This window comes from Pelodiscus sinensis, chromosome 1, assembly GCF_049634645.1.
Source record: "Pelodiscus sinensis isolate JC-2024 chromosome 1, ASM4963464v1, whole genome shotgun sequence".
Taxonomy (NCBI): domain Eukaryota; kingdom Metazoa; phylum Chordata; order Testudines; family Trionychidae; genus Pelodiscus; species Pelodiscus sinensis.
The window spans coordinates 53,337,537-53,364,112 of NC_134711.1; the positions used below are offsets into that span (position 1 = coordinate 53,337,537).

The window sequence follows — 26,576 nt, forward strand, 5'->3', positions numbered from 1 at the left end:
TTGGACCCCTGCAGGAGCCGGAGCCCATGGACACCCTGCCAGTCCCTCCATCATCCATGGACCCCCTGGAGCAGCTGGTAGGCCCACAGGGGGAATGGGAAAGTGGCCCAGGGATAGCCGACCGTGGGGCAGCTGAGGAGATGGAAGTCAGGTGGGCAGTGAGTTTCAGCCTGGACCCCTGCTGATCCTCAATCTGGCTGGCATGTAATAGCCTGGATCCCCGCCAACCTAGCGGCTGCAAGGCCACCACTATCAGGGCCCTGGGCCAGGACACAGTGGAGTGGGTGGGCCGGTGGGCCCGCCCGTATCCACCCCTGCCATCCCTCCCTTTGGGAGACAGGTTCCCCCTGTGGGGCAAACGCCCCTGCGCTCCCGGAGAGCTGACAAGTGAGGAGACCTGACCCTTGCCTGGCGCTCTGTCCCAGGGCTGTGTCTTAGACTGTAACCCTTGAACTATGTATTCCGCCCCCCCCCCCCCCCATTGCCTGATGCGCTGACCCCGGGCTGGGCCGTAGGGGGCTGTTACTCGGCCAACAGCTAGACCAAGGTGTGCCTCACAGACTTGTGGGCATTCTAGGAAGTCAGCAGTGCCCCCTCTGACTCCAGCCCCACTGACTGAGGACCCTTTACAGGAGTCTACTTTATCCTAAACTAGCAGATTTATCTGGCATTACTTGGATCTGTAACAATTATGGTTTTTTGTTTTTTTTAATAAAAAGAAAAATGTACATGCTTTAAATTGTTTTTTTCCAAAATAGTGTTATTTTTATTAAATTAATTTTAATTCAGATTTCTTAAAGAAATCGTTAAAGCTTTTTTTTTTTTAAGAAAATTTTTTACATGGATATACCATCAACAGTATTTTTTCCTTCATCCTTAAACTCTTACCATTTGCTATATTTTAAAAAAGAAAAGGCTATAGTCAACTTTGGGTTTCCAATAACATTGTCTACTAGTTTTTTAACCTGAAGCATTGATTTAGCTATGTCAAAACAGAGTACTGCTCCAATGTTTTCCCGATTCATCTCTTTTCTGTAAGGTTTATTGAAAAGCAATCCTATTCCAACATTCACTCAGTTATCTCAATTTGGAGGACTATACTTGCTTTGGTGATTCTGTCTCTTTTCTGTTTGGTTTTAGGAGAAGCAATCCCATTCTAGTTCACCCAGTTTTCCTGGAACAACCAAACCCTTACATTCCTTTAAGTTGGGGTGGGCAAATTCCAGCCCATGGGCCAGATCTGGTCCATAGGGTTAATCTTTGGCGGGACCCCACCGCTATCTTTCCCTGCTCCTCCCCAGATACCGGAGGATCACAGATACTTGTGGCCAATGTGAGTGGTGGTAAGCAACGTCCCAGTCCTCGCCTCCTTCCGCCCCTTGCATTAGCTGTGAATGGCAATTCACGGGCAACGAGAGCTTCGACTGTCTGAGAGCTGGGGAGGCGCAGGTAAACATAAGAGGTGGCCCACCCGGGACTAACTCAGGCGAACTGATGCCATTTTATTGCCCACCCGTTTTAAGTTCTCAAAGATGATGCTCAATGGGTAACAGTTAACTATTGGCTGGAGGGCTGTTGCCAGGTATGATGAATGGGGCTGTGGAGCGGCAGTGGGTGGGTGGGGCTGCTAGCTTCCAGCTCGTGAGCCGGTGTGGGTTAAGAGCCGGCAGCCTTCCCCCACCTTTGCTGCTGTCTAATGCAAGCCTGCCAACTCCCAGCCCCCAAGCCCATGCAGGCTGAGAGCAGACTGCCCCCCTTGCTACCACTTCAACTCCTCCCACCCCACACAAGGCTGCCACCTTCCCTCCTAGGTGGCCTGGGAACCAGCAGACCGCAGGTATGGACCAGCCAGCTTCGAGCAGCCCCTGCCCACAACATAGAGATCACTCCAGCTCGGCTGTGGTGGGCAGGGGAGCCATTCCAACTCAGCAGAACAACCCACCACAACCCGTGTTTAATCAATTAACCAGTTAAACTTAATGTTTAAGCAGTTAACTAGCTAAATGGGATTTTTACATCACTAGATTTTACATCCCAAGTCCTGGTCTATAAGAATCTAATCAGCTGATTTAGCAACACTGTAGAGTATTAAGAAATAGTATGAATTTACAAAAATTAAAAGCCAAACATATTACTACAAAATTGTGTTAATCAGGACTTCATTAATTATTGCTTTAATTGTCTTGACCTCCTTACCCCACTTTCTCTGGGAGCTTTTTAAATCTGTTTTTGGAATGCAAGTTCTTTGCAGCAGTCACTATCTTTTTATGTTTATATATGAACCCTGTATAGTATGTGCAGTAAAAGTCATCCTTCTTTAAAATCCCCATTTCCACAAAGCCTAAGAAACCGTACATTTTTCAATAGCTGAATAATGGAATAATATTTGGCAACTATTTCAATTTTTCACAAAGTGTGAACTACTTTATCTCAAGCACTTCTTCTCAGGTTCACGTACAGCTCAATGGACCTGGTCACTATCCTATCCCTTGCTTTGTGTCCTCTGTGTTGTATGATATTTCGACACCTGCAAATCCACAGATATCCACTTTCTGTCCACTGGGATCCAGATCCGTATATGCATGCAGATATCCACAGCTCATTTTTGCAGATTCAGATGCAGATACAAAATTTTGCATCTGCACAGAGCTCTAATACTCGTGGGTTCTTGACTGAGCTCTTTAAGTCAAAGTATTTTACATTTCTTTCAACAGGGATGATGGAATTCCACCTTAAATCATCCTGCTGATTTACCCTTCCCCATTCTTTCATATAATCTCACCATTGTGAGATTTGAAATATCTCGCTATCTGTATGGGCTAAAAGGTAGGCTCTGTATAGAAGTCATGGAGTTGGAGATAGAGTTATCAGGTAAGGTGCCATTTCCAATTGTTCTTTTGGAAGTATATAAACGTGTCCTGTAGGAACAAAACAGGTAATTCAATTCATGTTAGGGATGCACATTTACATCTAAGTACACGGTTAACCAATGAGCCTGGGTTCACTGATTAACCATATCGATTACATGCACACACGCACACACCTTGCTGCCACTATCAGAGGCAACAGGAAGGGGAGGAGGGAGAGTGAGCTGGTTCCCCCATAAGCACTGGCTCCCACTTCTACCCCCCAGGTAAACATGTAACCACTAAAAATTGAGCAGTTTCACATTTACACAACCACATTTTAACAGCTCTATTTCACATACACCAAACATTCTTGCAAGATCTGTATTCTTTTTTTATATTTAAGAAGTGAACACAGCTCTTAAGCTAACAAGCAGGGGAGTAAACAGCAGGGCGTCGACACCCAGCGGGAGAGAGAAACTTTGTTGAGGCTTATTTTTTAAAGAATACTTTTCAGAGGTTTTCTGTATTCTACTACAAAGAGAAAAGGAGAAAAACACATAGTTGACCATTACGTGGGGGATTCAAGGGGCCAGAGCTCATGAAATCACAGAAAACTGGGAGGGGTTGCAAGTGCTGTGGAGAATAGGGTCATAATTCAAAATGATCTGGACAAACTGGAGAAATGGTCTGAGGCTGTGGTGTCCAACATGCTAGCCACTAGCCACGTGTGGCTATTTGGCAGGTTGAGTGTGGCTACTGCTTCAGAATTGGTTGGACACAAAGTTAAACAGGATGAAGTTCAATAAGGAAAAATACAAAAAGTACTCCACTTGGAGAGGATAGAAGGAGAGAAACAATCCGTTCACACAAACAACACAGGAAGAGTCTGCCTAGGAAGAAATACTGCAGAAAAGATTTTTGGGTTAATAGTGGACCACAAACTAAATATGAGCAACTAGTGTGAAACTGCTGGCAGTGCGCACGTGGGGGGGGGAGGGAGAGAAACAACAACAAAAAAAAGCACGCAAACATTTTGGGATGCATTAATAGGAGTGTTGTGAGCAAGACAAAAGTAGTAATTCCTCTACTGTACTCCGCACTGATTAAGCCTCAACTGGACACATGTTTCAGGAAAGATGTGGAGATATTGGAGACGGTCCAGAGAAGAGCAACAAAAATGATTAAAGGTCTAGAAAACATGACCTATGAGGGAAGATTGAAAGACGTATGCTTGTTTCACTTAGTCTTCTCTTTTCCAAGAGGCGACATGGTGACAGCTTTCAAGTACCTAAAGGATGTCACAAGGAGGAAGGAGAAAATTTGTTCCCCTTAATCTCTAATGATAGGACAAGAAGCAATAGGCTTAAATTGCAGCAAGGGAGGTAAAATTTCCTGTCAGGGTAGTTAAGCACTGGAATAAATTGCCTAAGGAGGTTGTGGAATCTCCATCTAACTTGGTCTTAAATATCTCTAATGATGAACACCTGATAAGAATAAATATAGAAGGTACTTGGTCCTGCCATGAGTGCAGGGGACTGGAATTGATGACTTCGAGGTCCCTTCCACTTCTAGTATTCAATGATTCTAGACCAGGGTTATGCAAAAGAACCTCCATGGGCCGGATCTGGCCAGTCAAGTGGGAGGACTCGGTCCACAGAGGCCCTGCTGCTCCCGCTCCCCCTGGCCAATTAAGGCCCGGGGAGCACATGAAGCCTTCTCCGCTCTGCCCCTGCCCTGCAAGCAGCGTGCGGTGCTCCAAAGCACCGTGCGCTGCTCACAGGGTGGGGGCAGAGCCGAGAAGGCTTTGCGCGCTCCCTAGGCCATAATTGGTTTGGGGGCACGGGAGTATGCAAAGCCTCCTCCCGCCCTGCCAGGAGCATGTGGCACTTTAAAGCGCTGCGCGCTGCTTGTAGGGCAGGTGGGGGAGGGACAGTGGAGGAGGTTTTGTGCACTTCCCCTACCTCCAGGCCAATCAGGGCCTGGGGGGCAAGGTAGCTGCATGAAGCTTCCTTCACCCTGCCTTGGCCCTGTGAGGAGCCCCCGGCACTTCAATGTGCCACGTGCACCTCGCAAGGCGGGAGGAGGCTTCCCACACTCCCCTGCCCCCAGGCTCTGATTGGGCTGGGGGTGGGGGAGCGTGCCAAGCCTCTTCCAGGTCATGGGTGCCTAGTGGGAAGGGGGGGGGCAAAGGTGCTCCCCTACTCCCAGATCCCAATCATGGTCTGGGAGTGGGGTAGCCCTGTTCCTTCCAATTTAGGCTCTGCCTCTTCCTTGCAGCCCAGGGCTACTTCAAAAATTTTTTAAGTGGTCCTTGGACACAAATTATTGCCCACCCGTTCTAGACAGTCCATCTCCCTCAAAAACTGTAGCTATGGAAATGGAGAAGTTGTTTGCAAACACTGATCCACCCAGCACCACTGTACAAAAAGATTAAGTTTTAAAAACTTGTTGCGGATATGATTTTTTTTAAAAGACACAGAGAAGTTATGAGACTTCAGTATCTATTTCCCTTTTCCATCTATTTTTAATCTATACAAATGTAGAAAACCAAATAGATAATTGAATAAAAAATTAATCCATATAAAGACAGAATGGTCTTGTTCTTATAAGAACTAACAAGTTTATCATACCTCAATATTCACAGCTTTCACAACTTTTTTTAATTTTCATTGTATTCTGATATTTAATCCTAACAGAAAGTGCATGTATGTCACTGTGGCCCTAGTCCTTCAAGCAGCATTGTATGGGATGACATCTATTTGTATTGGATCCCATATGGAGGAGTCCTTTTGACTTCAAGAAGTAACCTCCTGGTCTGCATGGGGTTTCTATTACATGGAAAATCTTGAGGGATCCGGCTGCATGTATATACACACACACTTACGCTGCAATTCTAAAAATATTTTAAGAAAAAAGAAGTGAATTTTCCGTCTTTATCTTATGACCAAAGTCTACAAATGCATAAAAATGGGATTTCCATATGCAAGAAATTACCACGCAGTGCAACTCTTTGTAATATGGACAGAAATAAACAGATAAAAAGCAATCAATCAATCAATCCAGATTAAGACATCAGAAAGTAAAATGTATGCTTTTGCTCAGTGACCTAGACAGCATACAGTTGGTAATTTGATCTTGCTACATTTTTGTACTAAAACCAATACTGTCATTAAGGGGCACAATCTGATGGAAATCAGCTTCCAAGTAAAGGGGCAGAAATTTAAAGCTTCCATCTCATGCTGTTTATTCCATTTTGAACAGTCTATTTCATTTAAACCAACAGTAACAGCACACATTTCTGCAAAATCTAATCTTTATAAAAAAAGTGGAAACAAAACTGTACTTTTATATTGGCTTCAATTTGATTCAAGCTAATAATTGTTTTTTAAATTAAAGTTTTAGTGTCTGAGCAGTCATCTTAACATGCCCTGAAATTTTAAAAGGAGCTCAGAAAAGTTTGTGGAGGTTTTTCTGCTCACTTATTGATGATTATCATGTTTTTTTTCCCCCAGCAAGAATATGGCTAACTATGCAGGGAAACAAACTGACGAAACACCAAGGGTCTGATCCTGTAGGTACAGAGTGTCTTCACCTCACAGACACTTAATGGTTGTTGAATATGCTTAGTACCTCTCAGAATGCTCTTGCAGGAACAAACAAGCACAAAAGAGCTCACACAAAAAACCATAGTGGAATAAAAAAGAAATGTAACCCCCCCCCCCACACACACACACACACAAACGCACACTCAATCTCATTGATCATCTTTTCTGCTGTAAAGGTTTTAAGTGAAAATAACATTGTCAGGACACTTTGTATTTTTTCAAGTTGAAGGCATCCCTCCCTTTCAGTCAATTTTACTGGACACTCAATTTTTCCACCAACTCTAATATTCTCTTAACTTCTCAAAACTATATCAGACCTAGCTACCAATTCTGCAAGTTCTTTGGGGCAAAGTTTGTATCTATGCGGGTTTTTATACAGCACTTAGCACAACATCATGGTGATCTTTACTGAGGTATTACTGCAATATTAAGTACAATTTTTTTTACAAAATTAGATTTTTTTTAAACTAGTGACAGGGCGTGTATACCCCACACAGGGCCAGGAGGGCTTAATGCCCTGTGGGCGGAAGTCCTGCCCGACCCAGCCTTACTGGGCATGCTCCAAGAGTTGGAGCAGTATAAAAGGGAGCAGCTCAGCTCAGTCTGGGCTGGAAGGGAAGGACTTCCTGCAGGAGTTCCAGAGATACACCAGCCAGAGAACCATACATTAGTAGCCAGAGACCCAGATGACTGCCTTGAGCTACCAGCATCAGAGGAGCCATAGGGAGAGGCAGGTGCTGCAGAATCAGAAAATCCAGAGAACGCGTGGCACGTCCCCACACCAACACAGGTAGGAAGTGACCCAGGGAGGGTGCGGAGTGATATCTCCCATCCAGATGGGATGGGCGTGTTGAGGTTGGATTCCCTGCTGAGCAAGTGGTGGAGCAGTCTGCTACTAACAGGGCCCTGAGTTGGAGCCTGCTGGAGCAGGGTGGGCCCAGGCCCTGTACCTGGACAGTTGCCCCAAATATTGAATCTAGCCATTAGGCCATGCTGCCCTGAATCCTAGAGTTACATTATAGACTGGCAATTGGGCCACACAGCTTCAGGATAAGGCGGACTTCCAGTATGACAACTTCACTGGAAGCATTAATCCTAGCACTTTTCAATGGAAGTTTTGCCCTCACCGTCAATGTGAGCAAAATATCACACCACAATTTAAACTCTAAGGAAGATGAATTTGCAGCTTCCACTTAAAATTAGAGATGTAAAAGGTTAACCGTTAAGCCTTAGACATTACGCCTCACCCATTAACAGATGAGGCTTACCAGTTCCAGTTAACCAATAGGGGCTGGAGCAGCTCCCTGCCCATCTGGGCAGGGGGTTGCTCCAGCCCTGCAGGGACCACCAGAGGCAGGGGCTGCTCCAGCTGGCTGGCCAGAGCAGCCCCTGTCTGTGGCGGTCCGAGCCCACCCCACACAGGTTACATGCTGTGGCTCCCTGGGAGCAAGAACAGCCCTGTTTCAGCAATAAAACCTCCTCCTCCAGGAGCAGGACTGGTGACAGCAAAGCCACCTCCCCAGGAGCAGGACTGGCAGGGACTGATGGTCCCACTCTTAGAGAGGCTTAGCTGTGGGTTCTGCAGTATAAACTGCGGAGCCTACAGCATACGTAACCGCTCAGAATCTTAACGGTTACACAGTTACCTTGTTAAACGACTTTTTACATCCCTACTTAAAATTACAATTTCTTCTAGATTGCCAACATTCTGACCTGTGAGACTGCTTCAATGTAATATACGAATTAAGTATTCAAAATCTTTTAAAGATTGGCTCTCAAATTGTGGTTCACAGAACTTTTGCAATGAACCTCACATTATTTCAGTCCACTAAATCATACTGAAAGATGCTACAATTAAAAATGTATTTTATGTAATATTGCTTTCTACATAAACAATGATTTTCATTGCAACAGGAATTGAATCATCAGCAGGCAAAGAAGTGGTCTACAGATCCTGATGGAAGGGACGATGGGCTATGATAAATCTTCCTAAAAAGATGTAGCCCACAAACATAAAAGTGTTTGAGAAACCCAAATATGTGAAACTAGGTTTACTTTTCAGTGTTACAGAACCATTGCTGATCATGACCACACAGACATATTGTGAGAAATTAGTCTTCTGTAGCTCTATATCAGGACCTGATAAGTAAATAAATACATGTTGAAGATACTCTTAACTAAGCCAAATGATTTTCTTCCCTTTTTATTCCATTACCATCATGTGCCATATTGCTCAGGGCAAGTCACATTGCTTATGCAAATTATACAACAGTCCTGATAATGCAAACAATGGAACTAGTGGCCTGAATAGTGCTATGGAACTCTTAGTAGAAACGCCTAATACATACAAATTGCATTGTTAGCCTGTATTTACTACACTTAAAAAAAAATCTAACCTCCAAACCACCACAGATTCCAACAGTAACTGATTTCCTGTACCTTAAGATTCCTAGCTATTTTGTTGTGTGAAATATTTACTTGGAATTCATTTGTTTATAACATTTCTAGCAACTGTTTCTTTCTATAAAAGCAGATTCAATTAGAATAGACTTACAGGTCCCATATGGTTTTATCAGTCACTGTATAAATGTGCAGGAAACTACCCCTTGAGGCAGTGTCCCTATTTAATCATTCCCTTAAAGCACATACTGCCCTATTTTCCAGATGGCATTTAACAGATGAGGCCAGCAAGCCTCCTGCAGGGGGGACTGGTACACTGCAAAGCAGTCCAGACCTGAGAAAGAAATATCAATTTCAGAAGCTTTAGGGAACTCAAATTTACATTCGTGGATCTATTTTAAAAAACAGCAAGATAATGTTAAAAAAAGTAACATAGCTAAAGCTTTTAATTTCTCATACAGCAACTTGGAGAAACTGGTGGTTGCTCAGTATTACAACTGATTTTTTCCCCCCACAGAAGCATTTTGTTTGGTCCATTGGTATAAAGCAAAGTGATGCTTATATTTCACATATGTTTTCTAACTATAAAGAAACTTAGGTTCACAAACACTGGAATACACTTGTTAAAAAAAATAAGAAGAAATACAGATCTACGCCGTGACTATTAATTAGGAAATGAGGAAAAATGGAAGGGGTCTGGAAGGGTCAGAAAGCTCCATTTTCATCAAAACATCCCCTTAGAACAAAGTCTTTGGGGGTTTGCAGAACAGGCAGCTGGTATAGTCTTTTAGACTCCCCCAGATCTCTAGGACTGATGGGAACATGACCTCTCTCAAAAGACACACACACGGATAGAGTTTATCTTCAGAGGCACAATTTCTATTGCGCCACACAGAGTTAATATTAGGTATGAACAGCCATCAATTTTCTAGAGAGGAAGGAGGAGGCAATGTGGACAATGTTTCTTTCTCTTTAACTCTCAGTGTGGAATTTCTAAAGGGTCAGGAGATGATGATGCTACAGAAGGAGCACTCCTCAACGTCTCTGTCCCTCCTCTCACCCAAGCAGATATACTTTGAGCAGAAGAGCTTGTAACAGGGCAATCTGACCCTATATTTGTAAGCAAATTTTTTTCACTGAACCTGTTAAGCAGACCATTCTACTTTTTAAGAGAATGATAGATTCCGATGCTCTTTTTCCAATGGAAAAAAATAATTCATCTTTGTGATCTAATTATGGAAGATCCAAGACCTATGGAATAGCAAAGTTTAAGGATAAGTTTCTTGCTTTCAGATGAAAGACAGAAAGATGGAGAAGTTTCCTAGCTGATGGGGTCCCTTTCAAAAATCTTTCAAAAAAATAATTACATAAGCTGGTCAAGTTTCCTATTAGAAGATGATAGAGGAGCTTTCTTCCCACTGGTAGTCATAGCTGTCTTATCTAAAGTAAACTTTACTCAGGTATTCATACAAATCTCTGTATCTTTCAGACCATACAACAGGAGAATAGCTGAAGATAACAAGATATAGGAGCTAAGCATCAGCAGCCTATTGGTGACGCGAACACCAGGTTTATTAACCCCACTTGCACAAATTTAAATAAAGAACTAAATTAAAACATACCATTTAGATTAAAGAGTGATGGACAACACACAGAAGAGCCAGAATTATTAGCATGCTTATTAGGACCCATAGCAGTCCTCTTACAAGAAATCTAGGAGTAAATTATCAAGTATATTTTTAATACACTTCAATGCCAAAGTAACAGATGACTTACAAATTATTCAGATACATCAACAGGACTCAGCACAACCTTGATCTGGATGAGAGCATAAAATTGTCACTGATAAAGTCTTCATATGTCCAAAATTAGGGAATGGTAAATAAGGAAGAGAAATAGTAATAGGGCAGTAATACAGGGCAACCAAGTTTGCTTGGTAAACTAAGTGCAAGCAAACAACATGCATTTTAATATAGCTAAATGTAAATGTATGCATTTAGGACCAAAGAACGTAGGCCATACTTACAAGATGGGAAACTCTATCATGAGAAGCAGTGACTCTGAAAAAGATTTGGGGGACATGGTAAATAATCAGGAGAATATGAATTCCTAGTACAATGTTGGGGCCAAAAGGACTAACGTGAGTGCAAAGAGAGGGGAATCTTGAGAGGCAGTAGAGAGGTTATTTTACCTCTGTATTTTGCATTGGTGTACTTGCTGCTTTAGCAGTGTGTCTAGTTCTGGTGTCCACAATTCAAGAAAGATGCTGATAAACTGGAAAGGGTTCAGAGAAGAGCCATGAGAATGATTAAAGGATTAGACAACATGCCTTATAGTTGACAAGGAGTTCAATCTACAGTGAAAGCTTTGTTACCCAGCACTCATGGGGAATGGGGTTGCTGGTTAATTGAATGTGCTGGATAACAAAGCATATTGCTCTGCCCCCTCTCCCTATCAGCAGATCCAACTCCTGGCAGCTCGAGGCAGACTAAGAGGGAAGGAGGTGCCTGCTGATGATCTCAGCCAGCAGTGCTGGCTGTCAGAAGCCTTGCAACGCCCAGCTACACAGGCGAGAGTCAAGCATCCATTCCAGAAGTCGCGGCAGTATTGTTGTTGGGGGCAATACCGGTTCAAGTTTTCTGGTTAACAGAGTGCTGGATAGTAAAACGTTCACTGTATTTAGCTTAAAAAGAAGGTTAAGGGACAATATGATCATAGTCTACAAGTACTTACATGGGAAATAAATACTTGATAATGGACTCTTCAATCCTGCAAACAAATGTCCAATGGCTGAAAGATGAAGCTAGACAAAGCCAGCCTGGAAACGAGGCATATATTTGTAACAAAGTAATTAATTATTGAAATAATTTACCCAGGGATGAGATGGATTTTCAATTTTTAAATCAAAAGTGGGTTTATTTTAATATATGCTCTATTTCAGAAAGGATTATTTTGGGGAAATTCTTTAGAGGTCAGACTGTTAACTAGAACAGTGGTCCCCAACCTTTTCAGGTTGTCGGGCGCCAGGGGGCGTGGCCGTTCGCCCGCCGGGTGCCAGGGGGCGGGAACACGTGTGCGCCCCCTCGGGGCCGGCGCCCCCCCCCCCGCCGAGCGCGGCCTCCCCCCCCCCGCAAGCGCCCGTGCGCCATGTGCCCGGGGCCAGGCCAGCCCCGAGCACCTGGCGGGTGCATTCAAATGCCCCCGCGGGCGCCACTGCGCCCGCGGGCACCGTGTTGGGGACCACGGTACTAGAAGATTATAATGATCTCTTCTAGTCCTAGAGACTATGACTTCCCCTTCCTACTCAGATTCTCAGACCTTTTCCTTTCACCTCCCCATACTCCTTCAACTATTCCTATGTTATCCAGTATACAGCTGCACCAGATGTGCCCTTTGGGAAAACCATTTACAGACCATGTAAGTAAGAGGAGGATAGTACAACACTTGAAGTAGTTGGCTCTAGAAGACTAAGACGAGCAATAAGTAGAGATTTTTAAATAATTCTGACAATCAGTTCCAGTCACAATAGGGATAGGGAGAAAAGGCCTTTCCCTTGAGTACAAAGTAATCTGATTCTTATTTATCATCAGAGTTCATGATCTCACAGAAAGTCAAGATGTCAGAGACAGTTATCTAAGCTTCATTTCACGCTCTACAACACAAAGCTGGTTGTCAACAAAACCAACATCTTCTATGACTTGATATCAGATTAAACCTCCAATTTAGTTTGCATCAACCAGACATAGTTGTATGACATACATAGCTCATGGACCAGAGCTTTGTATTTACATAATACCAGAACATTACATTTAAATTCAAATGAAATGTTTGTTGTTGTTGTTGGGGGTTTTTAAACAGACACAGGAGGAATCAGGAGATGGTTACATAAAACAAGGTCAAATATCAAGTTCATAATTTTTTAAAAACAACATTTTGCAGAAGAACATAGTTTGAAATTTATCTGTCAGGTTAACATATCAAATACATTTAACACTGAAACAGCCAGTTATGAAAAACAGCCTATAAATATTTGTCAAACCAACTATTTCAACTTTCCTCTTCTGGTAATCACCTAATCTTTTCTTCCCATAAAAACTGTTCTTAACTGTGTTCAAAATGACACCCCATAATGATACAAAAACTCCTTTTCATTTGACTAGATGTGCAAAAAACAAAGCTTTCTGAAACTCAAAGTTCACACTATGTTTTTGATAAACAAAACAATGCAGAGATTTATCAAAGGTGATTTAAACCTTTAAAGAGCCCAGCTCATTATTTCTGACACCTAAAGGTTATGTATAGAATGAGAAGAAGGTATTTACTTATGATATACTCAGCTGTTCCTCATAATAATTTCATATTATAGACCAATGGCATAAGCAGTCATATATATTTATAAATGCATTACAGAGACATAATTTCTCTTCACTTTCAACCACTTGCAAATATTTGTTTCACAAACTGTCATATGTGCATGCAAATGCATGCCCTTTTGACTTTTCAATACACTAAGCTTGATTCAGTTATGTCTTTTGTAATATCAGCACAGCAGCCAATTCCTGTCCCTCACCAAAGAAATTCTAATCTAAGTACTAGAAGACAAAAGAAGAGTCCTTAATAAGCTGCTGTAAACCAGACATGTTACAACTCATTCTGGCCATCAGCTCTGAGAGGTATTCAAAAGAAACAAACATACCGGATTTGGATAGATGTAACTGATTTGTAACTGTAAATATCCAGATGGCACATGATCAAACATATTTAACATATTTTATGAAGAAAAATGACCCTGATAACCAACTTAAAAAAGCATTTTATTTGTAATTTCACAAAACATATAAAACCTCATCAACGTTTCAATGGAAAACTTGTGAATGTGAGATCTAAATTAACAGAAAATCCAGTCTTTTAAAAATACATGCAGAAATCTAATGGCCCAGATAACAGAATCACAGATCTCCTACTACAGCCAAGAAATGCAGAACAAATATCTGGGGAACAGGGGCGTTCAAGGAGGCCTTGGAGCACCTCATTTCCTGGCCCAATTGAGCACTCTTGTCAATTCAGTAGTGTCTTTTGCTTTCTTCATAATCATGTTGAGTGGAAGGGGCAATCCTGTAGTCAAGATCAAGAGCATAAGGATACTCCAAGCCCTATCATGTTTCTTCCATCATATTCCCATTTCAGCAGTGGAGTAGTGGGATTGTGTCTCTATGCCCCTAAAACAGGGTGGGGGTAAACTATGACCCAGAGGCTGGAAACCTAGCTTGCCTGGATCAAGTCCTTGAGGCTCCCTCCCCCGCTCCCACCAGCCCATGCTGGTGTTCCAGCTCCCCACTGCGGACGGGTGAGGGGGGAAGCCCCATATCTCATGGGCCAGGGTCAGGCAAGCTGGGGCCATACCTGAAGCTCCCCCTGGCAGGGAGAAGCAGCAGCTCTACAGGATGTCATTCCCCCATCTTGGGATATGGCAACACAGCAAAACACTCCCTGAAGGCTTTTACCCCACTGCTTCAATTGGCCATTACTATAGCCAATAGGACAAGTAGGGAGCAGTGCCTGGGAGCAATGGGGAACATGGAGCTGTGCCAGGTAAACCCAGACCCCCTAAATCACAACCCACTCCTGCACCCTCCCTCACAGACACCACACCCATAGCCTGCTTCCCGGTAGCCCCACCGAAACAATAAACCACTCTTTTGGACCAAACCAGAGCCAACAGAATTTACTAGCTGGAGCCGGCCAGCTGGCCGCTGCCCCACCCCTGGTGTGCGAGGGGAATGTCTTTCAGCTTCTCTGTCAGGGGACATATCAGTGAGGTAGGTTTTTCTGGTTTTTGCTTCTCACTTTTTTACAGCCCCTGACTGATTTTTTTCTGTGGATAAATGGCCCCTGATCCAAAAAAGGTACTCTATCCCCGCTCTAGAAACTCCCCAAACTGGGATAATTCTCAAATACCTGTCTACACCTCTTTTGCATTATCAGTACAGAGTAGAACCTCATCCTAGAATCATAGAATCCTAGAACTGGAAGGGACCAAGAAAGGTCATCAAGTCCAATTCCCTGTCCTCACAGTAGGACCAAGCACCATCTAGATCATCTCTGAAAGATGTCTATCTAACCTGTTCTTAAAAATCTCTAATGGAGATTCCACAACCTCCCTAGGCAATTTATTCCACTGTTTAACCACCCCCTGAAAGTTGAGAAGTTTTTCCTAATGTCCAACCTAAATCTCCCTTGCTGCAATTTAAGTCCATTCTAAATAAAGCATTATGGTTGTTTTTTTTGAAAGTTTACAACTGAGCATTGACTTAATACAGCTTTGAAACTTTACTGCAGAAGAAAAGATGCTGCTTTTAACCAACTTAATTCAAGCACAAAATAGGGATGTAAGCGACTATCCGAGGCAGCAGGGGGAGGCAGGGAGTTCTGAAGGAAGCTGGCTCAAAAGCTGGTTCCCCCCAGCTCCAACTCTGTGGGAGAGGGCAGGAGCTCAGTAGCGGCCAACTTTGAAATGTACACGAGTCCTCACTGGGGACAAAGCAGAAGCACCGCATGGATTCTGGGGTCAGCGGGGGACTCCCAGCTGGCCCTGGGCTCCATGCGGCCTGCCAGCTTTGAAATGCACAAAAGTCCCCAGCAGGGGCTCTTGTGCATTTCAAAGCAGACGTGCCTGCTTGGAGTTTTGGGTCAGCTGGACTCCCCGCTGGCCCCAGGCTCCACACAGTGTTCCAACTTTGAAATGCACAAGAGCCCACACTGGGGCTCTGTTACATTTCAAAGGCAGAATGCAGAAGTTTTTATCGACTCATTGACTGGTCGATGGAAATTCCATCAACTATTTGATTAATTAATTGAAATTTAACAACCTAGTACAAAAACAGTTTTCTTCTTCCCTCAGCAAATCTTTAAACTTTCCCTTCATTTTTAGTATTTTACATGTAACACAATACTACACTGTACAGCATGCACTTTTTTGGGAGGGCGTCTCTGCTGCCTGATTGCCTATTTCCAGTACCAAATAAGGTGTGTGCATGACCAGTCAGTTCATAATCCTGAGATTCTACTGTAGTGTAAAGCAGGCAGCCCAATATTTTATAAAAATGTCAGACTCCACACACAAAAAAATAAACTTTCCTTTGGTTTATATAGCTTTGCACCAATCTGTAGTTTAGAAGCCAGATGAAAATTTTATTAACTTTAAATCAAGAAATACTGGTAATTTAAAGATTAGTTTGGTAGTAATAAGCCCTAAAACGTAGCTTCAGACATACTTCAAGAAACCATAACTCTGTACATATCAGCGGTTTTCAACCTTTTTTTCCATTTGCAGATCCCTAAACATTTTCAAATTGAAGTGCAATCCCCTTTGGAAACCTTAAGACAGACTGGGGATCCCCAGGAAACCTCAAACCGTTTCAACCAATATTGTACTGCAATTATGCTGTTCTATTTGAAATTCCATTAATAAAAATGAGTTTTAGATTTCCAGCTATTTAGTCTGACATATCATGTTGTTAAATCTAAAGAATATCACCTGTTAAATTAAGTCTCTAATTAATTTTTTTTAAGTATGTTAAAAAATGTTGTGTACCTGACACAGTTAAGCATCTGAAAGTTAGGAAAAACCAGATTTACAGTTGCCCAAGGAACCTTAATTCTGCCCCCTTGTGTGTTTATCCTGTGCAATGCAAGATATAAGGATCAAAATGGAAGATGGGCAGTAGTGGGGGGCATAGTATGTGATCAATAAAAAGCAGTACAGAGATTGCAAGAGTAACCTTATATCTCACATTTAACTTTTGACCACTTGACTTCGCAACCCAAATAACACTAACTTTAACATACTCTGGTTGGTTGATATAATTTCCTAGAAAGGTTGTTTCCATAAGAAAATGGAAAATAAAAATTATATTAAAGTACAATTCCAACAAGCCTCTCATCAAGCATTTTCACTACAGTTTGAACCCTTACTATTTAGTACCGTATTTTCCGGCGTATAAGACTACTTTTGATGCTAAAAAACATCCCCCAAAAATCGGGGGTTGTCTTATACGCCGGGTATACAGGCGGCAGGGCAGCCCAGGCACGCCTGGGATGCCCCGCCGCGGGCTTCCCCCGAGGCTTTGCAAAGCCGCGGAGGGGCTGTCCCGCTGCCGGGGAGTCCTCAGAGGCTTTGCTCCCGGTGTCCCTGGTCTGCTGGAGACGGTCCCCAGCAGACCAGAGGCACCGGGAGCAAAGCCGAAGCAGCGGCGGGGTGCCACGCTTCTGAGGCTTTGCTCTGGCAAAGCCTCAGAGGCGCGGGACCCCACCGCTGCTGCGGCTTTGCTCCCGGTGCCTCTGGTCTGCTGGGGACCATCTCCAGCAGACCAGGGACACCGGGAGCAAAGCCGGGGAGGCGGAGGAGCGCTGGGGTATAAGACGAAAACCTATCTTTTAACTAAAAAATTAGAGGGTGGTCTTATACGCCCAGTAGCCTTATACGCCGGAAAATACGGTCTTGTAGCATAGACTTCTCTCCATTAGCTAAAGTAGTCAGGTCTTTAGTTAATCAGCAGAAGACATATTACAGAGTGTGTGGAGGAGAATGAAGATGGACAAAAGGGATTATCTGCTGGATTCTGAGGGTGCATCTACACTGCACTGTTATTTTGGAATAACTAGTGTTATTCCGAAATAAAAATGCAAGTGTCTACACAGCAATTCTGTTATTTCAAAATAATAGCAAAATAATGGGTGGTTTATTCCAACTTCTGTAAACCTCATTCCACAAGGAATAACCCCTCTTCCAAAACAGTTATTCCAAAATAAGGTGTGTGTAGATGCTCACTGCTGCTATTTCGAAATAGCTCCTCACCAGGGCCATTCTAAGCTCTTCCTCCTGAGTGCCTCTTGAGGCTCTAAATCAAGATAGCATGTCTACATTAGGGAAGCCTGCCTCAGACTAATTTTGAGGCTTCCCTGCAGTGTAGACATGCTATTTAGAAATAAACTATTTTGGAATAAGCATGCAGTGTAGATATATCCTCAGGGTGGCTAAGGTAACCCAGCTCAGTTCTGTTTCCTCTCTCCTTCCCCCCACCCAGATTGCGGATGGAGGACACCTGCCCCATGTGGTATCACTAGGCAGGTACAGGAAGGATGGGCAATAGTCTTATACACCCAAGGATCCCACTGCACCAACTACTGCTGCTCTGGGGGTGATGTGGACCCGGTCTTTTAGAATGTTTTCATGTTCTGTCATTTTAGTATGCTTGCTCAGGAAAATTGTGGCAATGTAAGTGACAGAAAGTAATGATTTTCAGCTCTTTAAATCTCAGCAAAACCTGAGCATAATTTCATGGAACAAACAAAAAGGCACTTAATCTAACTGTAGGGTTCTCCCCCTAATAAATTTCAAACACCTGGTACAAACAACAGATGTTTCAAAGCTTCTGAAAAGAGATCAGAAGAATCTTTTATAATGCAAAGGCAACCTAAACATATTAGGCAACCTAAACATAGAGGTTACTACCAGTACCTTCTATGAAGCAATATCTTAGGGCTGTATTCAGTTTTACTTAAACAAAATTTCTACTGAACTTCAGTGAGGGATTTGCTTGTTTAAGGCACAATTAATATGGTCTTATATACATGTATACAGCATCTTTCATCTAGAAGTTCCCGGAACGTTTTAGAAAATGACATATAAAGAAATCACTTCATTGTGCCCTAAAATGTAATTCCCTACATGGTACAATACAATAGCTTATCATTACTTATCAACTGCAAACATCACAGGTAAGAAAGTGATTAAAAATACCACATCTCCAAGAAGAATTCAGGTCATGAATGAAGTTACCCAAAATGGAATCAAGCCTTACTGTTTAAAATTATGTGATTTTTAAACTTATAGTCAAGACCTTTGTTTTATGTCTTATCCTAATGGCATATATTGAATCCTGGCACCAAACTGGGACACTGGTTTTTGTTTGTTTTAACATTAAGAGTGCTACCTAATAAATCACATAACTTCCTGCAGACACCGGGGAGATCTTCCATGGAAGCACTGCTCTGTTTAATCATATAAGATGATACTCTCACAAAGTTAAATTTTACTCCATTATACAATTTGCTGTGATTATTTTTATGGTAGTTCAAAAATATATGAAAAAATAATGCAAAATCTTATATTTAAATGTTTGCTTATCTGTTTATAAAATCAGAATCAATGCCTATCTATTAGCATAAAAAAGTCAGACTTCATGGAAATGTAAAAATATTCAATTATCCTACAGCAAAAACATGAAAGCATTAACAGATTAGAAGATTCAAATACAGATTGATTCTCTAGTCTGGATCACTCTGGTCCAGCAATATCCATGGTCCAGCATGATTTTAGTTAGCTAGATGTTCACTAATCATGGGTGTGCCCAAGTTTTCTGTGGTCCCATAAAGTTTGTTTACAGCCACCAAGTGTTCTGTGCTGTTATTTAGCTCTGGTCTTCAGAGTTCTGTGCTGTTATTTAGCTCAAATTTACCCCAAATGTCTCTTAAGAGCTCAGTAAGCAGTGGAAGTGTTGGTAATGCTGCTGGACAATATTGACTTCGCTTGTTTCAGCAAATTCTCATTTGGCACCAATCAGGGTGCAGGACAAGTGAGGTTCAATATGTATCGTGTTTTCAGCTGGTCTCTAACGGCTTTCAAAAATACAACATTCACTATCTGTGACTGCAATTTTTTGTCTGCAATTCTGGGTGAGTTTAGTGAAATTTAGCATTCACAAAATGCAAAAAAGCCACACACACACTCTAAAAATGTCAGGTACCAAGCAGAAAATTTCTCTGCACTGAAATATCAAGGCACCTCAACATTAGTCTACATGGCTTAGGAGGTAGTCATATCAATCAACTGAAAAAAAAAAAAAAGAAAAAAAAAAAGAGAGTGTTTTTGAGATGTGAACAAATACCTATCTGGAACTATAATGAAGCTATCAATTTTACTTATAAAAAATTATACACTGAAGCAAAAGGCTAGAGAATTCATCCACTAGATCTCTAACAAAAGTGTTATTTTGGGAAAGATCAGTCCTCCCTCTGATTATTTTTAACAACTACCTAAGACCCTTTTCCAAAAGGTCCTAACTCTAGTCTCTAAGGCTCCTGTAAGTAGATCCATAAATGGACTCCAATGAAGTTCTTCATGGGCAAAGAATACTCAAGGAGCTGATAGAGGATGTATCTAACTTTAGCTATCATCTTTGAAATATCATGGAAATCGGGAGAGATTCCAGAAGATTGGAAAAGGGCAAATATAGTGCCTATCTATAAAAAGGGAAATAAGAACAACCCAGAAAACTACAGACCAGCCAGTTCTGTGCCAGGAAAGATAACGGGGCAGGTAATTAAAGAATTCATCTGCAAACAACTGGAAGAAAATAAGGTGACAGGTAACAGCCAGCATAGATTTGTAAAGAACAAATAATGTTAAACCAATCTGATAGTTTTCTTTGATAGGATAACAAGTCCTGTGGATAAAGGAGAAGCGGTGGACGTGGTAAATCTAGATTATAGTAAGGCATTTGATACAGTCTAGTATGACCTTCTTATCAATAAACTAGGCAAATACAAATTAGATGAGGCTACTATAAGGTGGATGCATTACTGGCTGGATAACCATTCTCAGAGAAGTTATTAATGGTTCACAGTCATGCTCAAAGGGCATAACAACTGGGATTCCCCAGGGGTCTGTTTTGGGACCAATTCTGTTCAATATCTTCATCAATGATTTAGATGATTGTATAGAGAGTACACTTATTAAGTTTGCAGACGATACCAAGAAGGGAGAGGCTGCAACTGCTTTGGAGGATAGGGTCATAATGCAAAATGATCTGGACAAACTTGATAAATGGTCTGAGGTAAACACGATGACGTTTAATAAGAACAAATGTGAACTACTCTTAGAAAGGAACAATCAGTTTCACACATACAGAATGGGTCATGACTATCTTGGAAGGAGTACTGCAGAAAGGGACCTAAAGCTCATAGTGGACAACAAGCTAAATAGGAGTCAACAATGTGACACTGTTGCAAAAAAAACTTAACATGATTCTGGGAGGCATAAGTCATTCTTCCGCTCTACTCTGCACTGATTAGGCCTCAATTGGAGTACTGTGACCAGTTCTGGGCACCACATTACAAGAAAGATGTGGAGAAATTGGAGAAGCTCCAGAGAAGAGCAACACAAATTATTAAAGGTCTAGGAAACACAATCTATGAGAGAAGGCTGAAGAAATTGGGCTTGTTTAGTAGGAAAAGAGAAGACTGAGAGGGGACATGATAGTGGTTTTCAGGTATCTAAAAGGGTGTCACGAAGAGAAGAGAGGAGGGGAAATTTGTTCTCCTTAGTCTCTCATGACAGGACAAGAAGCAATTAACTTACATTGTAGCAACGGAGGTTTAGGTTGGACATTTGGAAAAAATTCCTAATTGTCAGGGTGGTTAAACACTGGAATAAATTGCCTAGGGTCGTTGCGGAATCTCCATCACTGGAGATCTTTAAGAGCAGGTTAGACAGACATCTATCAGGGATGATATAGACTTTGCTTGGTCTTGCTATGAGGGCAGGGATCTGGACTTGATGATCTCTCTAGGTCCCTTTAAGTTATAATATTCTATAGGTATTGGCCAGCAAAAACACAAATGCAGAATTAAGGCTTAATTTGTGTGCATAAATATAATCAGGGCTTGACAAACCCCGGTGAGAGCTACTCGCCAGCCCTGCACCGCACATGCGCCAGATCGGCACTGTGCATATGCAAAGCGCCAGTGAATGGGGCGCACAGAGCGACCGGCTGAAATCTACTCGCCACAGGTTTGTAAGCCTGGCATGTATAAATCCAGGACTTTGCACACATGGTACTGTGAACGCAATTTAAAAGGCTGGTTTTGAAAATAAAACTAAGTCAGTAGTGGGCAATCCACAGCCCACTGATGTTCTATGTGCAGTCCAGAAGACATTGTGTTTACTACAGCCTGTGCATAGGATTGCCAGATTCTGCTGGTTTCCATCTGCATAATTTTCCCTACCGATATTACTAAAGTGACACACACATAAAACAAAAACTCGTGAAGTGAGGGGCATGCTGATTGCAAACAATACTGACTAGGAGAGCTGTATACTCCCTCTCATCCAGTCAAAGCTCTGCTACAGTGCAATTGGCACACCACACACATTCTATGTCCGCAAGTACATTTAACAAAACTATCCTAACTCAGGAGACTTTCTTGGTTACGATAGTCTTGTGGTCCACTGAGATGAATAAGGGCCAATCATACAGCCCACTCAAAAGCCTAGATTACCATCACTGCTCTAAGTCTTATGGCAAGAAATCCAAACACTTAATCAGTTATGGATTTGATTTAGATTTTAAGTGGGAAAACAAAAATCCATGAATCTACAGAAACCCTGCATAGGAGAAGAACATCACTGAACAAGGAAAAACAAAATATTTTGTGTTTCTTTTTAAAATACTGCAGAATAAAACAATTATACCACTGGTGTACCCTAATTATCTCTCTAGCCAATGCCACTTGTACTTTTTCCCTGAAATGATTGTTTTAGTGTAATAAAACACTATTTTAACTTGCTCCAAGTCCTTAATAAAAGCTAAAGAAAGCTGTTGCCTTCACTTGTATTGAACTTGGGGAAATCTGCTTTCACTCTTACAAGCATGGTAGCTTTTTGCTGGATGCGTCTAACTATTAAGATCCGCTTCTGTTGGTGAAAGAGACAAGGTTCCCAGATCTGAAGAAGAGCTCTAGGTAAGCATAAAACCTTGTCACCTTTCACCAGCAGAAGTTGGTCCTATCAAGATTATCTCACTCATCTTGTGTGTCTACTATCCTGGGACCAACTTGGGTACAACAGTACTGAAGATCTATATCTGCAGTACTGTTGTACCCAAGTTGGTCCCAGGATAGTAGACACACAAGATGAGTGAGATAATCTTGATAGGACCAACTTCTGCTGGTGAAAGGTGACAAGGTTTTATGCTTACCTAGAGCTCTTCTTCAGATCTGGGAACCTTGTCTCTTTCACCAACAGAAGCGGACCTAGTAAAAGGTATTACCTCACTCACCTAGCTTCAATAAAGATGTATAATTCTATTAAATTCTCTGAAAACTGAAAAACCAAGTTAAGTAGAAATCTAGCCTCATTTTTAGTACTGGAAAACATAGTATGATAAGTAAATGTCAAAAGGTTATGAACCTGACTGCTATCATAAAGACAAGTCATTCTACGAACTCTCTAATAAATTTAAAGTTAGTTTTGAAAAAATATTTTTAAAAATCTTTTTTACAAATATACATCATCAAAAGAGAGAACAAGTCTATTCCTGAATTATTTGAACATTAATTTACAATAAATTCATTGCAAAAATCGTATCCAGTATTATTATGTTTTATGTTTGTAATAAAGCTCTTATAACTCTTAATAAAAGACTGTGGCATATCTCTTTTGCTAACAGGATTGACAAGATATAATACATAAATAATACTAATACTAATAATAATAATAAATAAAAGCACATGTTATTTTCTTATGCTAATGTGCAAAAGACTCCACAGTTGCACACTTGTTGGTTTTATAAAATTATCCATCCTTTAGAGCGTGTTCTAACCCAGAAGTAGATGTGGGCCAAATGCTTTTGAATAGGCCAAAAAATCTTCTTATTTACTGGGGAGCGGAAACTGATTATTATTTTCTCTGTAGTTTGGACCTTGACAAAGAAATGTGAACCCTAACAAAAAATAACTGATTACCTCTGTTCTAACCCATAATAATAGAACTATACAAACATGTTGGATCCAAATGATTCTCAGGATGTTTATGATGTTCTACGGAAAAGGTTTACTCTGAGATGTCAGTGATTTCCAGACTGACTTCACTGTATTAAAAAACTCAGCTAATTTACATTCCCTTTGAAAAAGTAGTAGCAGGGAATCACCTCTGTAGAGAGAATAAATCTCTAAGGTGGGATTGAAAAAAACAGGATAGTTCTTTAACATTAAACATAGAAATAAATAAGATTTAGGGATTTTTGTTTGGGATTTTTGAGGAAATTGAATTAAGCTACTTCATAAAGAAAAATCAATGATAATAGAAGCAAATGCTTTAGATGAAATAGCATATTGATGACCCACCATGAAAAAATGGAAGATTAACACATTGTACTTTGTAGAGACCATATTTTCACATTTTAATTTATAAAAACACCTCATTTTATGCTGCACAAAATTATTTTCATAATTAGATTAATAAACCCTATCGGCATTGTATTTCAAAAGTGTTACCTTGCATATGCTATTGTACTTTAACATAGAAAACAAAACCTAATGCAAGCACAATAAGATGCCAGTTAAGCCCCAGGAGCTCCTTGCAATGAAGGGAACTCACCTTCTCTCCCCTTCGAGAGGATTTCAGCTAGTGTCTGGACACGTATTCTGTTAATTTTATAAAAGGAAAATGCCTCTTAGCTGCTAGAGCCAAAGGGTTAAATGAGTCTGGGAGCAAACGCTGCAGCATTTCTGGTCCCTGTCCCTACAGCCCACGGGCGACGGGATCCCCCATAAACCTGACCTAGTTCCTACTGCAGCAGCCGGCTCCCTGGCACCCCGGGGCTGCTGCGCGCCGGGTCAGGGTGTCCGGACACTCACCGAGTGGAGGTGCCCTTCCTCACATCGCACATCATGCACTTGAAGGCCTCGGCGCTATTCCGGAAGGTGCACACGCTGCAGTCCCAGTAGCCCTCGTCCGAGGAGGGTTTCGGCTGCCGCTTCGGCCTGCAACACACACAACCCGGGGGGGAGGGGGGGACAGGCGGGGGCGGTGGGTCAGGCCCCGCTCGCAGCCCGGCCCGACCGCCCCCGCTGCAGCCCGGCTCCCGCGGCCGCCATGGCCGCTGCACGGCCGAGCCGGCTCGCCGCTGCTCCCGGCGCAGGGTCGGGCCCGGCCAGGAGGCGCCGCTAATCCAGGGCGCGGGCGCTGCCGGCGCCAGGCCTCCGCGCCGCCCTTACCTGGTCGGGCTCTTCTTGTCTCCCATGCCGGCTGCAGACGCGTCCCCGGCCCGGCCCTTTGTGTGTTTGTAAATAAGGAGGAGCGCGGGGGGCCCTGGCTCGAGCGGGGAGGAGGAGCCGCCGCCGCAACCTCCAGCTGTCGGGGAAACTCCGGCTCCCTCTGCCGCCCGCCGCCCCCTCCTCCCTCACGTGTCCCCCCGCCGCCAACCAGCGGCCGCCCGCAGCCCTCCGAGCCCCCGGCAGCGCGAGGCGGCAGGTTCGCATCTGCTGGCGGCGCCAGCCGGCCTGAGGGGAGCGGGCGGCGAGCTGCTGAGGCGGCGGCGCAGCCCTCGTCGCTCGCCCCACAGCGCGCGCGCTGGCTGGCTGGAGGGGGCAACGGGATGGGAGCTCGTGTGTGTGCTGGGCCAGCCACCCCCGCCCCCGTGTGCGGGCTAGGGGTCCCCGCCCTGCGGGGAGTGACGGCGTGGGGGTCCCCCGGCCATTGTGTTGTCTCCTGCGCCTGTAACAGCTTGCCTAACAGCACATGGCAAGCAAGCTGCCAGGCGGGCTGAGAGACAGATCCCCTCTGCAGCAATGACATATGTATTTCATACAGGCCGTGCCTGTTTTGATATATTGCAGATGCAACGTGCATGTGCTGACAGATATGACAGAACCACTTTCCTATTGCACGAACCACGTTCCTGTTGCACGTAAATCAATATGCCATCTCACCTAGGATGATATGTAAATTACACACAAGGCAAGAGTGTGCCCAATCCTCATAAAGGCAGGACTGATCCAGAAGGCCTCTTCCTTTCATCTCTTCAAACCACATCTCTTCCTCTGTGTCAGGGTCCTGGCCTCATTCATCAGCTCCAAACTGGATAACTGAATATAAATATGAACAATGCTAACAGGTGGTACAGAATGAGGCAGCACACTTTCTCCGCAGATTAGGCCACAGCAACACTAGTTATTGGTCTATTTTCATTGCCAGTCCAAAGCCGTGGGCATGCTGTTGAAAGCCATTCATGGATCTGGTCTTACTAGGGTTATCAACCCTCCAAGATTGTCCTGGAGTCTCCGGGAATTCAAGATTAATTTTTAATTAAAGATTATGTTATGTGATGAAATCTCCAGGAATATGTCCAACCAAATTTGGCAACTCAAGGTCCTAAGTACATTAGCGATTACATTTCCATCTATGAATTACTAGTATAGCTACATTCCACTGGAACAATGCTGATCAAAGCTCAGGATAAAAAATTATGAGAGCCAGAAATGGGGCATTTTCTGATGAGGAGATCTGGTTGTGGAACAAAATTTCAGAAGAGAATAATTTAATCCAGAATCTTACAGCTTCAAGACCTTTCCTCTTTCATAAAGCTTCCATATTATCATAGAGTAACATTTACCACAATAATTAGACCCCGCCCTCAAAGAAAAAAAAACCTGTATCCCATGCAGTGCTGTCATAACCAGGTTAGGAGAAAAGTAGAAAACTCCAAGAAGTACCATGAGATACCTTGCTATACCAGTCAATTAACCTCAGAAATGTTCAGACACTGGTACTATTGTGATAGATGCAGATACAAATTCATATAAGATCTAGATTAGATGCAAGGTTACAAACAACATTAATATTTGTATTCATAGATTAAGTACAAATAAAATGTGCCTA

At 42.7% G+C, this 26,576-nt stretch overlaps 1 protein-coding gene across 1 annotated transcript in view; it reads right to left on the reverse strand.

The window, feature by feature from the left end:
- YAF2 (YY1 associated factor 2) overlaps window positions 1-25,304 on the reverse strand; it is a 58,782-nt gene extending 33,478 nt beyond the window's left edge. Inside the window, exons 1-2 of the mRNA XM_075930120.1 lie at window positions 24,914-25,304; window positions 24,554-24,679 (exon numbers count right to left, since the gene is read on the reverse strand). Of these exons, the coding sequence (XP_075786235.1) occupies window positions 24,554-24,679; window positions 24,914-24,939 (152 nt within the window). The 5' untranslated portion in view covers window positions 24,940-25,304. The remainder of the gene's footprint in view (window positions 1-24,553; window positions 24,680-24,913) is intronic.
- Window positions 25,305-26,576: the final 1,272 nt, after the last annotated feature.